Source organism: Danio aesculapii, chromosome 21 (assembly GCF_903798145.1).
Source record: "Danio aesculapii chromosome 21, fDanAes4.1, whole genome shotgun sequence".
Taxonomy (NCBI): domain Eukaryota; kingdom Metazoa; phylum Chordata; class Actinopteri; order Cypriniformes; family Danionidae; genus Danio; species Danio aesculapii.
The window spans coordinates 12634165-12648353 of NC_079455.1; the positions used below are offsets into that span (position 1 = coordinate 12634165).

General features: G+C 35.2%; 1 protein-coding gene across 1 annotated transcript; it reads left to right on the forward strand.

The window, feature by feature from the left end:
* The first annotated feature begins 388 nt into the window (after positions 1-388).
* Positions 389-8277, forward strand: ccdc92bb (coiled-coil domain containing 92Bb). Its single transcript, XM_056446886.1, has 5 exons — positions 389-531; positions 2201-2363; positions 4390-4470; positions 4554-4900; positions 6933-8277. Exons 2-5 carry the CDS (start codon positions 2234-2236, stop codon positions 7248-7250), a joined length of 876 nt encoding a protein of 291 aa, XP_056302861.1. The 5' UTR covers positions 389-531; positions 2201-2233; the 3' UTR covers positions 7251-8277.
* The last annotated feature ends 5912 nt before the right edge of the window (positions 8278-14189 follow it).

Genomic DNA, 14189 nt, shown 5'->3' on the forward strand with positions numbered 1-14189 from the left:
CACTGATCTTTAAATTGCATTTCAGAAGACCGATGGAGCACCTACACTACAATTCCTGTTGATTAAGTGGGAATCTGACTTCCTATAAAACTAATTAATCAAATTAACCAAAATGTACGATTAAAATATAATAGAACATCTATATTTTACAAACCATAAACAATAATCAAAAGCCATTACACATTAGCTACTTCAATAACAGTGACATATTGTACTTCTTTTGCAGTTTATGTTTAAATATGCTTTGTTTGCCATCAAAAAAAAAATAAAAAATACAGCATGGTTATCGTCTGAATTGTTATGAGCTGTGTATGAAAGTTTGTCGACCTTGAGCACATGCATGTATATTCCTGATTCCCCTAAAACAGATGAAACTTAAGGGCTTTTTGTCACTTCAGTCCACTTCATTGGCTAAATGATCAAGATGTTGGGATATGGCAGATGGTGAACTAACCCTTTCGTGTCCCTGACGCAGAGATTTGGTGGCGATGCTTTGCACTGGATGTGTCCTGCATCATTCATCTGCTCATCGTAAGTAGCTCTGAGATGCATGAGGTGAGATCGGCATGTTAATGTCATTGAGATTATTGACCTTAAAACGCGGCGCACTGATTTTAACACGATGTAGATATGAGGTGTACTTTAATTAAAAAGTCAGAATTAAAGCAGCGCTTATGTTGAAAAGGTAACCGTAAATAGATATTTTTAATAGCAATCAGTACAATAATCTGTCAATAATTAGAGTATCGTATTTATTTAGTTAACCGTTATTTGACGACATAATTCAAAGATGAATAGGCTCCGCGTCGGTTAGTTTTGTTGTCATCGTGCCATAAAGATACTAAAGCATTATTAAGACATCGACAGCAAGATTATGTGCTTTCTGCAAAGAAAAACACGTTGTTTGCCAACATTAATTCGGCTCAAAACCTTAGATTGCGTGTTTACATTCGCCAGTCGTCACGCATTTCCTGGGTGAGAAGAATCTCCCGGATGAAACAATGACATAATGCTCATTTTAACTGGAGTCTCCTGATGCTGAAGTGGGAGGAACGAGCCATTTTAAAGCCCAGAAAATAATTCTGAGCCTTCTGAAGTGCTGTTGTTTATAAAATTGCGAAAGTATAGACCATTTATCTTTCCACAGTATAACAAAAATAGAAAAATAGGTATTTTAAAGCAGCGTTTATCTCAAACACTTTTAAGAAAACAAATCACATATGGTTGTGAAAGTTCACACAAAAACAGAGAATGTAGCTACATTTAATAGGCCTATTATTTATTTAGCAGATGACAAGCGATTTACTAATAATTAAAACAAGCTATTGTAAAGAAGCAAATAACTATAAGAAGTGTTATTAACGGATAGTTCCCCTAAAAAGTGTGGTGAAACTTGGAATTACTGGTGAAAAACTGCATTATGCACAGTAAGCTCCGTTAAAGAAAAACAATGGTAAAAAAAATTAAAAATAAAATAATAATTGACCAAAAATGTAAATTTCCTCTCTAAACAAACTGAAGTGGTTCTAAACTTTTATGAATGTATTTCTTCTGCTGAACACAAAACAAGATATTTTGAAGAATGTTGAAAAAAGCAGCCACAGAGATTCATAGTAGGAACAAATACAATGTAACTATGAAATAAATGGCTGTTTTCTAACATTCTTCATTCTTCCAACAGAAGAAAGAGACTCACACAGGTTTGAAACAGGTGGAGGATAAATAAGTGAAGTGAACAATGACAGAATATTCATTTTTGTGTGAACTAATAGTGTGAAGCTTTAAGTGAAGCACTGCAAATGATGAAAACGTAACAACTTAAATATAATCTTTTTGATTCAGTTATGTCATTTACAATGCTTCAAGAGATTGTAGTCATTACACAACTTTGCTTTTTGTCTGAAAGCAAATCATTTTCTGTTTCAAATCAAGTTACGTTGAATTCACCTTAGCTGGTTGGTTTTGGTTCATTATGAATTAATAATGAAGACATTTAAAAAAATAAAATGAGAAACATATAAATAAAAAAAGAATACTTAAAGAACTAATGTTGATGAAAAACTAAGCAATTGTCATTGCACTCTATATTAATGTTCTGCTTTGGAAGTAAATCAGTTCAAGGATTAAATAAATAAAAAGAAAGTATGTTTATTTTTTACAGACATACAATACCAGCAGTTTCCCCTTTCATTGCTCAAAGGTGCTGTAAACCTCCATCATCAGGGAACTCTCCATGGATAAATCCACACTTGCCCAGCAGGTGGAGAGTGTTGAGCGCAATGTAACGTTTTTGCAGGAGGAGCACCAAATCCTCCTGATGGGTCTACGGCTGGAGATACGCAACCTGAAGAAACGATGCAATGGTCTGTTGAATTTAAATCAGTAAACATAATACAATCCCTCATACTTTTCAATTAATTAAGTTAGAAAACCGTTGAAAATGAAAAATTTTCTCACTCATCTGCATGTGGTTCCGATTCCTTTATGCCGTTCTTTTTATTTCACACAAAAGAAGATATTTTGAAGAATTTTGGAAACCGGCAAACATCGTCATTATAAAAAAGTAATAAAAAATGTAAAAAAAATTATTTTATTTTTGAGTTTTTTTAAATTTACATAAACAGGTTTGGACCATATTGAGGGGATTTTTTGTTTGCTTATTTGTTTGTTTTGGTTGAATTATCACTTTATTTTAAAACCTTTATCATTTAATTCAAACTCACAACTTATATATTTTAAAGAATATTAACATTCATATCTATCTATCTATCTATCTATCTATCTATCTATCTATCTATCTATCTATCTATCTATCTATCTATCTATCCATCCATCCATCCATCCATCCATCCATCCATCCATCCATCCATCCATCCATCCATCCATCCATCCATCCATCCATCCATCCATCCATCCATCCATCCATCCATCCATCCATCCATCTACACTGCTCAAACCATAATCTATGAATGAAATGGGAAATGAATGAAATCTGAATGAAATTAATATATATGGAACTAATTTAACAAAATAACTAAAGATCACAGGCAAAAACACGAGTACACCCTATTAATATTAGAGAATAATATTAAAATAAATTTTAAAAAGAGAGAAAATCCAAATAAATCCTCTCATTCATCAATTTTTAAAAAATATTTTAATAAAAAAAGTCAATATTTTGCTGATATTTTCCAAAAACAGTTATTTGAATGAAATGTTAGATTTTTAAATTATCATTTCAGCATGAATTATTAATTATTACTTACATATCATTACTTTATAACATTATTATATTTCTCACAAATTCAATTACTTTTTTAATTATTATGAACGAAACACTTTTTGGGCGACACACTGGCTCAGTGGTTAGCGATATCGCTTCACAGCAAGAAGGTTGCTGGTTCGAGTCCCGGTTGGACCAGTTGGCATTTCTATGTGTAGTTGGCATGTTCTCCCCATGTTCGCATGGTTTCCTCTGGGTGCTCTGGTTTCCCCCACAGTCAAAAGACATGCGCTATATGTGAATTGAATAAGCTAAATTGACCATAATGTACAGTTGAAGTCAGAATTATTAGCCCCCCTGAATTATTAGCCCCCTGTTTATATTTTTACCCAATTTCTGTTTAACGGAGAGAAGATTTTTTTTTTTTCTAAACATAATAGTTGTAATAACTCATTTCTAATAACTGATTTATTTTATCTTTGTCATGATGACAGTAAATATGATTTTACTAGATATTTTGCAAGACACATCTATACAGCTTAAAGTGACATTTAAAGGCTTAACTAGGTCAATTAGGTTAACTAGGCAGGTTAGGGTAATTAGGCAAGTTATTGTGTAGCGATGGTTTGTTCTGTAGACTATCAAAAAAATATAGCTTAAAGGGGCTAATAATTTTGACCTTAAAATGGTTTTTAAAAAATAAAAAACTGCTTTTATTATAGCCGAAATAAAACAAATAAGACCTTCTCCAGAAGAAAAAATATTATCAGACATACTGTAAAAATTTACTTGCTGTGTTAGACATCATTTGGGAAATATTTATAAATGAATGTGTGTGAATTAGTGTGTATGGGTGTTTCCCAGTACTGGGTTGCAGCTGGAAGGACATTCGCTGTGTAAAACATATGCTGGACAAGTTGGAGGCTCAGTCCACTGTGGCGACCCCTGATAAATAAAGGGACTAAGCCACAGGAAAATTAATGAAACCATTTTAAAGAGACTGCAAAAACCCATTTTTACTTAATTTTAATTTAATTTTAATTAATTTTTTTTTGTTTGTTTCACACATGAAATTATATCTGCATCTATATTCTAAAAAGGCGCTCTCTCATGACATCACCTGAACTAAAACATGTTAATGTAATTGTTAATGTCTTATCTGTTAACATCCAACTTCATCTCTGTGTGCATCTCCACAGAACTAAGCTGTGATCTCAGTGAAAAACCACCAGCAAAAAGCCAAGAAGGTGAGTCTCCAAGATTTCACATTCAATCATATGAAGATTGCAGTCTGTCCAACACCACGCTCCTCCTCTGCATGTTTTTTCAGATATGGAGCTGGAGGAAGATCTGCTCCAGGTGCGATTACTGGAAACAGAGCAACATCTGGCTGAGCAGGAAAGTGCGCTGGTGGAGCTGCGGGCAGAGCTGAGGAAAAAAGGGGCAATCGCAAGCGCACTGCAAGTCCGACTTCGAGATGAAGAGCGGCGCTTCCTGGATGAGCTTAAACGACGCAGTCATAAGATTACAACTCTGAGTCGGGACCTCCGCAAGCAGACCGATGTGGCCGCTCAACTCTCCTTTCAGCTGCATTCTGCACACTTTCGATTGTATCACCAGACTGAAGACTATGAGGAGGAGGATGAAGAAGACGAGGATGAAGGAGGCACACTGCAGGTAGGAGTGATATACAACAAATGAATGATTTACAGTAAATTGAATCCATTATTCATGTCAAATGATGCAAAATGATGGCGAACATAAATGGAATTTTCATCCTATTTTTTTTTTTAAGAGTGAAAGAGTCACTAAAATAACACAATAACAGAGTTGACAATTGACAATTAATCTAGAATTGGTATATATAGTTGAAGTCAGAATTATTAGCCGCCCTGAATTATTAGCCCCCTGTTTATTTTTTTCCCCAATTTCTGTTTAATGGAGAGCAGATTTTTTTTCAACACATTTCTAAACATAACAGTTTAAATAACTAATTTCTAATAAATTATTTATTTTATCTTTGCCGTGATGACATACTGTGATAATTTCATTGCTCTGTTAAACATTATTTGGGAAATATTTAAAAAAATAAAAACAAATTCAAAGGGGGTGGGGCTAATAATTCTGACTTCAATTGTACTTTTGTCACACTTTTTATGCCAGTGCTAAACAAAGTTGACCAGAAAGTAGGGACAGGCATAAAATAAAATAAAAATGTAAATAATTACAAATAATTCAGAAAGTAGATATTTAAATATATTTAGATATAGCAGTAAACACAAAAACAATTATAAAAAATATATTTAGTTATTTCATGATAAATAGACCATGTCTACATGTCTAAATGCTGCCATGCTTGAGTTACTGCCATGAGATTGGCTGATTAGAAATTTGCATTATTAAGCTGTTGGACATTCGGCTATGGTAAGTTATGGTAAGTTCTTTTGTTAGATTAGCTCCAGATTTGGCTTTAGTACTGACTAATCTACTGTATTTGCACAAATATAATATTGTATAGCTTCCAATTAAAAATATTCATTTAAAAGATAGATTTGTGAGGGGTGATATGTTAAACACTGTATATATATATATATATTAGGGGCGTCAAAATTAAATGTTTCTTCAGTGCACAGCGATGCTGATGCGGACAATTCGGCATCGGTTCAGTAATAATCATAACCGGTTATAACGTGCTGACGTCATTTATCTCATATGGGCTATGTCGCTGTAGCTTACTATGGCGAGGGACTGAGCGCAAGTATTTACAACGCTACAACTATTTAAACATGCAGAAACTGTGCACAATTTCACTGTATGTGTGTTTGCTGGATCAGTCTTTCACTGACACTTATAGCAGAAGCCCCTATTTCACTGCGATTGAGAGAATGAAAGTAAACTCAATCTCTCTCTCTCTCTCTCTCTCTCTCTCTCTCTCTCTCTCTCTCTCTCTCTCTCTATCTCTCTCTCTCTCTCACTCACTGTGGCCCAATTGACCTGCTGGCGTGACTTTTCATCTCCTTTCGGCTGTTTTACAGTGATACTTCTGGAAACAGACACGAGTGCGTGCCTGCAGAGTTTTCTCCACCGTGTCTATCATGGATCAGCTGTGATCGCCACTGCCGCTTATCAGTGTCACTCATCTGTGAAGAGCACAGCGCGCAAGAGCCCTTTTTGTTGAGCATGTGACCAATCAAAGGGGTGTAAGAGAACTTGGTAGACAAGGATCAGAAAGCGAGCGGGATATTTATATTTGTTTATCTTATTTGCTCTAAATGCTCGTGTTGTTTAAAGGTACAGTTTATATATCTGACTGTTTGTATTAAATGACAAAATTGTATTACAAATAGTATATAAATATACATATATTTATACATTTTAATACAAGAATTGCTGCTGTGAAGAAAATGTAAAACTGTTTATGGAAATCATCGTCAATGTACCGTGATGCACCGAGATATCAAATTGAACCGAATCGATGGCATGATAATCGTAGCCGAACCGAACCATGAGATCAGTGTAGGTTCACAGCTCTAATATATATATATATATATATATATATATATATATATATATATATATATATATATATATATATATATATATATATATATATATATATATATATATATATAAACGATCCCAAACTTTTGACTGGGATTGTACTCACGAACTGTCATGAGTCAGACTTCTTTTTTCTATTCGTTTACAGGAACCAGAATGGACTGCTAATTCTCCATGTGTTCTAGAAAGTCCTCATCAGAGCCGATCTTCAGGAAGGCTGCGGAGATCGGAGAGAGTTCGGGAATGTGTGCCCCGCGAGAGGGTGTTTGGGCCCCAGGAGCCCCGCCCCATGCCTGACCCTGCCCTATTCCTCTATCCATTCCGACACAGGCTCCTCCCCCTGCGCAGCTCCATTGGAGGTCACTGGCGTGAAGGCAGCCTTTCCAGGATCTCAGAAGCTCGAATAAGTAGATTCCGGGATCGACCACTGAGGGAGGACATTGGGCCAGAGACAACAGAGTTATAGAGCATTCTTTTGGCTGGGTTCTTTTTATTTTAGAAGCCTTGGTTCTGGAGGTATGTTTATCTTTCATTTAAACTAGAGATGTTGATGGTCTCCTATGGCTTTCATAGAATTTTATTTTCCTTATTATGGAAGTCATTGTTGACCATCAACTGTTCAGATACCAAGATTGTTCAAAATGTCTTGTGGGAGGTGAGTAAATGGCAGAACTTTAGTTTTGGATCTAATCATTTGTTTTTAAATAAGTTCTTCAGTTTTACGTGTATGCGATGGTCAGTGTACAGTTGCCTAGATGTGAATTTTGTCATCAGAATTTTAGGGGTGTACCTTACGCTTATTTTTGTAACAATGTACACAGATGTTCACATATGCGCTTTCAATTGTTATTGCACTACTTGATTTGTCCATAAGTTCTCAACATTGAATCAGGCTGTTGTTTCAAGGATGGAAAAGAATTGGAGGAGACAGGACAAGCGCAAGACTTTACTGAAGAACATGTGAAGGTCTGTTGCCAAAGCAAAAGATTTTTTGTTGCTCATAACATTTGGAGAAAAAAAGCACAGACACTGGATAAGAAAAAAATTATTAAAGGTACAGTAGGTGATCTGCCAAAATGCTAACAGGTTAGCAAAAATTCTTTGAAACATAGTCCCTTCCCTGTCTCCTGAAACACAAACGCACACATCTTAAAGATGACAGCAGACAACCCACTAGTTTATGTCATTCGCTAGTTAGAAAACTTTACAGTACTTTATAATACTAATGTTACAATTCCGAACGAAAAACTATATTATACCTAGCACATTTTCAGTTGTGTAGCAAGCAAAGCTTGTCATAATGGTCTCACTCTCTCACATGCTTTGTCCTAAAGCGACAAATGTATTCTTAGTGGTTGGCCGGTGGTGTGCAGGAATTACACTTATTACTAAGCCACACTTACATGCTATTTCAGACGGAGTACTCAGAGTAGCATGGTAAACAATATAGGGGCTGCGTCACAGGTTGTCATTGTTCAAAAATCAACCAATGTGAATATAAAAGCAACTTCAGCTCAGTAAAGCAGGCTAGGCATTATAGTGCTGTTTACTAATGTTTTGTTGTTCAACTAAACAAAAAAATCTACATTATGGATGCTGTAAAAGGTCTCTTACGAAATTGAAAATAGTCACATCAATCTTTTGCCAGGAGATTTCAGTGGCTGAACAACTCTTCCGTGCAGATAACCCATTCATAACACAACACAATCTACTTCAGCTCTGCGTGACTAGAATAGTTTTAAAACATAACATTACCTGTCTAAAAGAAATATTTTAGCCATGGTGTCATTCTTCCTTCAGTGTGCAAAACTAACTCCAATATTGATTCAGGATTTTAAAAAGGTGATTCAGCATTTGATTTTACCGCTGTGATGGTCTCCTCTGCACATGAACGCATGTACATGCAAATGGCGGATCTGCGTGAACAAATCAGTTGTACAAATCTCCATTTGTTGACAGACAGTTTGGGCTATATTATCAGTATTATGGGAATTGTCAGCCTGACAATATTTAATAGGATGAACATTTTTTAGTCTTATGCCTTACCCAGAATATAAAAATACATCTAAATACATTTAGATCTTTTACTTTAATCATTGCTATTGGAATGTGAAGAGACTTTCAACCAGCACAACAAAAAAAAAATTCTGAAGACAATCACCCATTGCACCTTTAAATTTCTTGAGCACTGAAACCTAAATTATAATGTCACTTTTTGACGCACGCCTTCACTGTTGAATCCAGAACACTGTATAAACAACCATTCACCTTCTAGTGCACATTAGTGCACACTTTAGCACACTTTCAAATGAAGTAGTTTAAAGACCTTAAAATCGGCAAGATACATTCACTTGAAATGGTCATGAAATGTGAAAAAAAAAGTAGGGCGGTGCATGATTTAGTTCTTTGGGAACCAGTCGGATTGTTGAAAAACAGGCATTCATGAATAGATGAAAAATTGTCGAAAGGACGAAAGCAGGCCAAAAATTTGACAAGCACTGATAGCCCTGTACTAAAGGAATTCCATGTGACCAGGAAGTAAAGACAGTCATTTCTAAGGGGGAGGGAAGGTTGTGGGAGATTGTGTTTTCCAAAATAATGAAGTGCACAGAAAGATTGTTTATTGGAAGAATTACTATATACACATCTAAAAATAGGAGTCGATTTTAATTTCATGGGAATTTTAAGAGTTTTAGTGGTAAACAAAATCAAGCAAAGTGGATCACAAAATTATAATCTTTAACCACTGCAAGCACAATAATGGCAGATTTGGTTTAGTTTGTTTAATATATGTCTAATAAATGCCTAAACATAGATGTTTTGGCTAAAACAAACTTTGGCTGCCCGTGAAAATCTAATAGACATGTAACAAAAATCCAAAAATATGCTAGTCATCAAATAGACTATAATAGAATATAAATAGAATATATGACTACACATTTGAAGTCTGTCTAAACTGTCTACTAGGCATTTAGTGTTTAGACCAGGGGTGTCCAAACTTGGTCCTGGAGGACCGGTGTCCTGCATAGTTTAGCTCCAACTTTCTTTAACACACCTCCCTGGAAGTTTCGAGAATACCTAGAAAGAGCTTGATTAGCTGGTTCAGGTGTGTTTAATTGGGTTTGGAACTAAAATAGGCAGGACACGGGCCCTCCAGGAACAAGTTTGGACATCCCTGGTTTAGACATTTTAAACACAAAATTGCTTGGTGAGAAAGAACAATTAAATTTTTTTTCTTGTAAATGACATAATGAAAAATCATTTCTGTTTGCAAAACATGCATATCATGCATATAAATATTGAAGTGATTTGAAAAATTACATATCACATAGCATTTTTATCGCAATGACTACAGACTTCTGGTAAATGTAGTTTATACTACATTATAGTTCAAAATCTAATGTTCAAAATCTGCTCCCCTATGAAAATGAATGTGATTTTTCACTTCTAGATTCTGAATTTAACTCTGTACTCAGAAAACAAAAACAGAAAATTCTGTTCACAAATGATTGATTGGCTTTTTTTGTAGTCCATCGTAAAGACTTAGAATTTTGTGATTTTTTTGAAACCCAGTTCATCTTTTATGCTTATTATTTTTACAAAGGATGAGTTTTAGTGTCTTAAGCATCTGAAGCCCACATTCAGTACTTATTTGTGTCAAAGAAGTGGAGTATTCTAATCCCATAAAACACGCTTTAGAACAGAGTTAGTGAATGTAGATAACAAATGTATTATATCAACTTTGTTTTGTCACGCTGCTGCTTTTTGGGGAAAAGCTTTATGACGGATTAAAGAAATATACAGTACAAAGTGATTTGTGGTTTGTTTATTTAGACAAAGAGTGATTGTATTTGTATTATTTTGACCAGTTTGTTCTGGTTCTGTGGCTGGAAGGGCATCCTTCACATAAAACATATGACAGAGTAATGAGTGGTTCATTCCACTGTGGCAACCCCTTATAAATCAGAAGTCAAAGGATAGTGAATGAGAGGAAGTGTTCTGATTCATTTTATAAAGTATACATAAGCAATGTTGAAGTATATATTACAGTACTCAGCATGACTGAGTACACCTCATTTTGAAAATGAATATTTTATCCTATTCTCATTGAATATAGGCTATGTATTTTAGTGCATTTGAACAAAACAGATTTCTTAAACAGATATATTTATTAAAATAATATTCTAGTCACCAAACATATTTAGAAACTGAAAGATAATACAATTAAATTCAAGCAAAATATTGCAAAAAAAAATTTTCAACTAAATATTTAAATTTTTTTGCTTCTCTTGATTATTCCTCTTTTTTAAATTTGTATTTAATATTTCTCTATAACATAAGTTTAGCTGTAATGGTTTTTAGACCGTTATCATAAGTTATTTTGTTAGATAAGCTTTAGATTTGGCTGCAGTACTGACTAATCTAATGTATATGCACAAATATAATATTGTATAGCTTCCTATTAAAAATATGAATTTAAAAGATAGATTTGTGAGAGGTGAACTTATATATGCTGAGCACTTTGTGTATACATCATGTATTAAGATACATGATGTATTAAGATATGTTTTATGTACTAATAATATACTTGCAAGTGTACTACTTGAATAGCTACTGCTTTGGGACTAAATTGGCCCACATTTATTATAGAAAAATTTACTCTAAATGTACTATAAATACTAGTAAAACAGTGCACAAATAGGCCACAATTTGTTTTCCTTTTTTTAAAGAAGAGGAAGAATAAAAAAGGGGGGAAGGGGGAACAGAGTGGTTGAAGGGGTTACAAAATTAAGCCACAATACATTTGAAGCACATTCTCAAGTTGTTTACAATTCAATTACATACTCAGTGCATTTTTTCCCAATACTTGTTACACTTTTTTGAATCAAGTCTTAGGTTAAACGTCAGTCTCTCAATACAGCCAGGGTGCAAATTACAGGGGGGTTTGGGTGGGATTGACCGCCCTAATTAATGCTTGATCCCCCATGAAGGACGTCAGAACAAGATGTACGGGGGTTCAGCCCTTTAATACTGAGAAATATTTCACTCTGATCTGTATTTTAATAATAATGTTAATAATCAAAATAATAGATAATATAAATATACATTTGACCACTCCTATAATGGTTCGAACCATTGTGAATGCATAATCACGCCAATCAGTCTATTCGAGAAAAAAGAAATTGTCAGATCTATAGCACCAGTGGACATCGTGTTCACAAAAACTTCTCGTAACAAAGTTAAGTTTTCTCAAAGTTTCTCGTAAAATAGGTGTTTGTGTCTGCATTTAGCCTAAAGGTAAAGTCAAATTAGACACATAGTTTGTAGTTTAACCTACAGTAACATCTGAAATGGCTAATCAGAGGTCTGACCATTATACTGTAGGTCAGAATACAAACATAAATACGTTTTTTTAATAAACTAGATGTAATTAAAATAAATACATAAATGACTGAAGCATGTATTACACAAACTAACCAAAACAGTTGATCTCCCTGATTTTTAACTTATAATTTACACAATGCATACAGTGTATTTCCTTTACAATTCCCATCAACTGAGCTCTTGTTGGAGGATCAACCTGAAACCATTTTGAGTTCTGACTTTTCTGCTACTTACTAAAAGTATTTTTAAAAGTATTTGACAACAGTTGGAAAAATTTCTGGCCACAATTATGCTTTCATTTGTACTGCAATTTAGTGGTGGCACGATGGCTTAGTAGTTAGCACTGTCGCCCCACAGCAAAAAGGTTGCTGGTTCGAGTCGCACTTAGGCCAGTTGGTGTTTCTGTGTGGAGTTTACAAGTTCTCCCTGTGTTCGTGTGGGTTTACTCCAGGTGCTCTGGTTTCCCCCCAACAGTCCAAAGACAGGTGAAATGTTTTTTTTTTACTCCCATCGACCATCTTCATCAGGTAGAGGATGACTTTAAACTCCATAGATGGAAATCTATTCTTACTAAACAGTTTATTTCTGTACACAAAATAAATAACAAGTATCTAATATCTAAGCAATTTTATAGCAAAGTATAACATAGAATTTAACATTTATGATAAGTTATGCCATTTCATAAACTAAGACTGCATGAAGGACAGTGTAATGAATGCAACAACTTGTTTTACAGATGACAGAGTTTATCTTCATAAAAGGACAAGAATAATGGGAGGTAAGAAACTATGTATGTGTAATCAATTGTGTTGACACAGTAGCTGCTCAGGATACGGCCTGGTCCATGATATGGAAACCTTGGGATCATCTTGTCGCTGGTCTTGGATCGAATCAGTGACTCTGCATAGTCTGGGGGCCTCGGGAAGAGTATCCCAAGGTGGAAATGGAGAATAAAGAGAATAATTAGCGTAGCTGCTGTTCATAGTGTATATAAACAAGATGCAGAACCTGTGTGGAAACTCGCGAAGTGATGCAATGAGTGTATGCTTTACTAAACAGATAGGTCTTTAATCTAGTTTTGAATTGGGAGAGTGTGTCTGAGCCTTGGACGTTATCAGGAAGGCTATTCCAGAGCTTAGGAGCCATAAATGAGCTCCTTTACTCCTTTACTCGACTTTCCTATTCTAGGTACTACCAGAAGCCCTGAGTTTTGGGATCTTAAAGAGCAAGTTCATGTTACAATGAAGAATCGTGTGGCTGCAGTAGCCAAAATTTCAGCTTTGAAATCAAAGGAATAAAATATATTTCATTTTTGCTATAAAAAACCTGAAAAATCACATGTATATCAGTATTCACAGCCTTTGCCGTGAAGCTCTAAATTGAGCTCAGGTACATTCTTTTTCCACTGATCATTCTTGAGATGTTTCAGCAGCTTAATTGGAGTTCACCTGTGGTCAATTTAGTTGATTGGACATGATTTTAAAAGGCATTCACCTGTCTATATAAGGTCCCATGGTTGACTGTCAAAGCACAAACCAAGCATGAAGACAAAAGGAATTGTCTGTAGACCTCAGAGACAGGATTGTTTCGAGGCACAAGGCTGGGGAAAGTTACAGAAAATTTTCTCCTGCTCTGAAAGTTCCAATGAGCACAGTGGCCTCCATCATCCGTAAGTGGAAGATGTTTGGAATCACCGGGACTCTTCCTAGAGCTGTCCGGCCATCTAAGCTGAGTGACTGAGGGAGAAAGGCTTTAGTTAGGGAGGTGATCAATAACCCGATGGTCATTCTGTCTGAGGTCCAGCATTCTTCTGTGGAGAGAAGAGAACCTTACAGAAGGACAACCATCTGTGCAGCAATCCACCAATCAGGCCTGTATGGTAGAGTGGCCAGACGGAAGCCATGCACTCCCCGTCTGGAATTTGCCAAAAGGCATCTGAAGGACTCTCAGACCATAAGAAACTAAATTCGATGGTCTGATGAAACTAAAATTGAACTCTTTAGAGTGAATGCCAGACATT

What these genes read in the sequence shown, in the direction of transcription:
- ccdc92bb (XM_056446886.1), top strand. Translation starts at nt 2,234, where the DNA reads ATGGATAAATCCACACTTGCCCAGCAGGTGGAGAGTGTTGAGCGCAAT. An exon ending in CCTGAAGAAACGATGCAATG is followed by an intron (nt 2,364 to 4,389) that starts GTCTGTTGAATT and finishes CTTATCTGTTAA; the next exon opens with CATCCAACTTCATCTCTGTG. An exon ending in ACCAGCAAAAAGCCAAGAAG is followed by an intron (nt 4,471 to 4,553) that starts GTGAGTCTCCAA and finishes ATGTTTTTTCAG; the next exon opens with ATATGGAGCTGGAGGAAGAT.